This window comes from Artibeus jamaicensis, unplaced genomic scaffold (assembly GCF_021234435.1).
Source record: "Artibeus jamaicensis isolate MK-2021 breed Jamaican fruit bat unplaced genomic scaffold, CSHL_Jam_final scaffold_847, whole genome shotgun sequence".
NCBI lineage: Eukaryota > Metazoa > Chordata > Mammalia > Chiroptera > Phyllostomidae > Artibeus > Artibeus jamaicensis.
Genome location: NW_026522057.1, coordinates 30530147 through 30532193, shown reverse-complemented (window position 1 = coordinate 30532193; position 2047 = coordinate 30530147). Strand labels below are relative to the sequence as shown.

Genomic DNA, 2047 nt, shown 5'->3' with positions numbered 1-2047 from the left:
CCGACCTCAACCCAGAGAAGGGACACGTGCGCCTCCTGCAGAGAGAGCCAGGGGGCCCAGCTCCGCCGAATCTACCCTGTGGGACAGAGAGCCAGGGCTCTTGGGGTAAAGGAAAGAGGAGTCCCGAGGGCTTCCTGGAGGAGTCTGCATTCAACGAGAATGTTCTACGTTCCCGATGTGCTGGGGCTGTGGGCACTAGGCCTCCCACCCAGATCTGTGCCTGGTGCTCAGTCACACTCCTCAGCAAGGGAAGTGTGTCTCTGTCCCTCCATAAACTGCAGCCTGTGGTCTGGGAGGGTCCTGGCTGGGCTGCCTGCTTCCCCCAGTTCTGAGGCTGCACCTCAGCTCCACGGGCTAGTGATGATGCCGTGCGTGGGTGCAGCCCGCCTGCCTCATTAGCTAGGGAGCCGGGGCCTCCGGGCCCCACCCCAAGGGCCCCTGATGCTGGCTGAGGACAGTGGTCGCCATGGCTGGATTGTTACATATGTGACTGTCACCCTGGAAAGGCCTCGGCAACCCTCATCCTGAAGGAGAGTGGATCTGCGGGTGGTCAGAGGGCTCTCAGGGCCCGTCATCTGCGAGCCCGTCTGGGAGACGCCCCGGGAACCGCGGAACCCTGTGCCCCTGAGATTCCGGAGGGGCCTGCTGGGTCACAGAGCGGCTGGAAGAGTGGCCTCATTCGGAGACGCGCAGAGGAGGGTGCAGACATGTCTGACGCCCACTCGCTAGATGCCCCAGCCGTCATTTTTGACAATGGGTCTGGGCTGTGCAAAGCCGGGCTGTCCGGGGAGATCGGGCCCCGCCACGTGGTCAGCACCGTCGTGGGGCACCCCAAGTTCCCCATGGCCTCGGCGGGGGCTGCCCAGAAGCACTTTGTCGGGGAGGAAGCCTTGCACAAGGGCGAGGCCTTGAACTTACGCCGCCCCATCGAGCGCGGCCTGGTCACCGGGTGGGACGACATGGAGAAGCTCTGGAGGCACCTGTTCGAGTGGGAGTTGGGTGTGAAGGCCTGTGACCAGCCCGTGCTGGTCACCGAACCCGCCCTGAACCCCAGGGAGGCCCGGGAGAAGGTGGCCGAGGTCATGTTCGAGAGCTTCCAGGTGCCCGCCTTCTACCTGTCGGACCAGGCAGTGCTGGCCCTCTACGCCTCGGCCTGCGTCACAGGCCTGGTGGTGGACAGTGGGGACGGGGTCACGTGCACCGTCCCCATCTTCGAGGGCTACTCCCTGCCCCACGCGGTCAGCAAGCTCCACCTGGCAGGGCAGGACATCACGGAGCACCTCACGCAGCTGCTGCAGGCGAGTGGGCGGGCCTTCACCTGCGCTCTGAGCAAAATGCTGGTGGACGACATCAAGGAGAAGCTGTGCTACGTGGCCCTGGAGCCGGTGAAGGAGCTGACCCGCCGGCCGGAGGAGGTCCTGCGGGAGTACAAGCTGCCGGACGGCAACCTGGTCCAGATCGGGGACCAGCTGTTCCAGGCGCCCGAGGCCCTGTTCGCGCCCGAGCAGCTGGGCCTGCAGAGCCCGGGCCTGTCCCACATGGTCTCCTGCAGTGTTGCCAAGTGCGATGCCGATGTCCAGAACACCCTCTTCGGGGAGATCGTGCTGTCCGGGGGCTCCACCCTGTTCCCGGGGCTGGACGACCGGCTGCTGAAGGAGCTGGAGCGGCTGGCCTCCAAGGGGACCCCCATCAAGATCACGGCCCCCCCCGACCGGTGGTTCTCCACCTGGATCGGCGCCTCCATCGTTACCTCCCTGAGCAGCTTCCGGCAGATGTGGGTCACCTCTGCTGACTTCAAGGAGTTCGGGACGTCCGTGGTCCAGAGAAGATGCTTCTGAGGGGGCCCGCGCCTGGGGCGGTGCCCCTGGGCAGAGAGCGGGCCCCTCGACTTTGGCCGGGTGTCCAATAAAGAGGTGCAGTCTTTGGCCACGCCAGGCTCAGTTCACTCTTTGTGGCACCAGAATAACTTCCGACCCCGTGTGTGAGGGGCCTGTCCCCGTCCCCCGTCCTCCGCCTGGGAAAGCCCTGGGTTGTGTTGGGCCGTGTC

The 2047-nt window shown here is 65.4% G+C and overlaps 1 protein-coding gene across 1 annotated transcript; it reads left to right on the top strand.

Moving 5' to 3' along the window:
• Positions 1-707: 707 nt before the first annotated feature.
• Positions 708-1838, top strand: ACTRT2 (actin related protein T2). The gene has a single exon (XM_037146832.2). The coding sequence runs from the start codon at positions 708-710 to the stop codon at positions 1836-1838; it is 1131 nt and encodes a 376-aa protein (XP_037002727.1).
• The last annotated feature ends 209 nt before the right edge of the window (positions 1839-2047 follow it).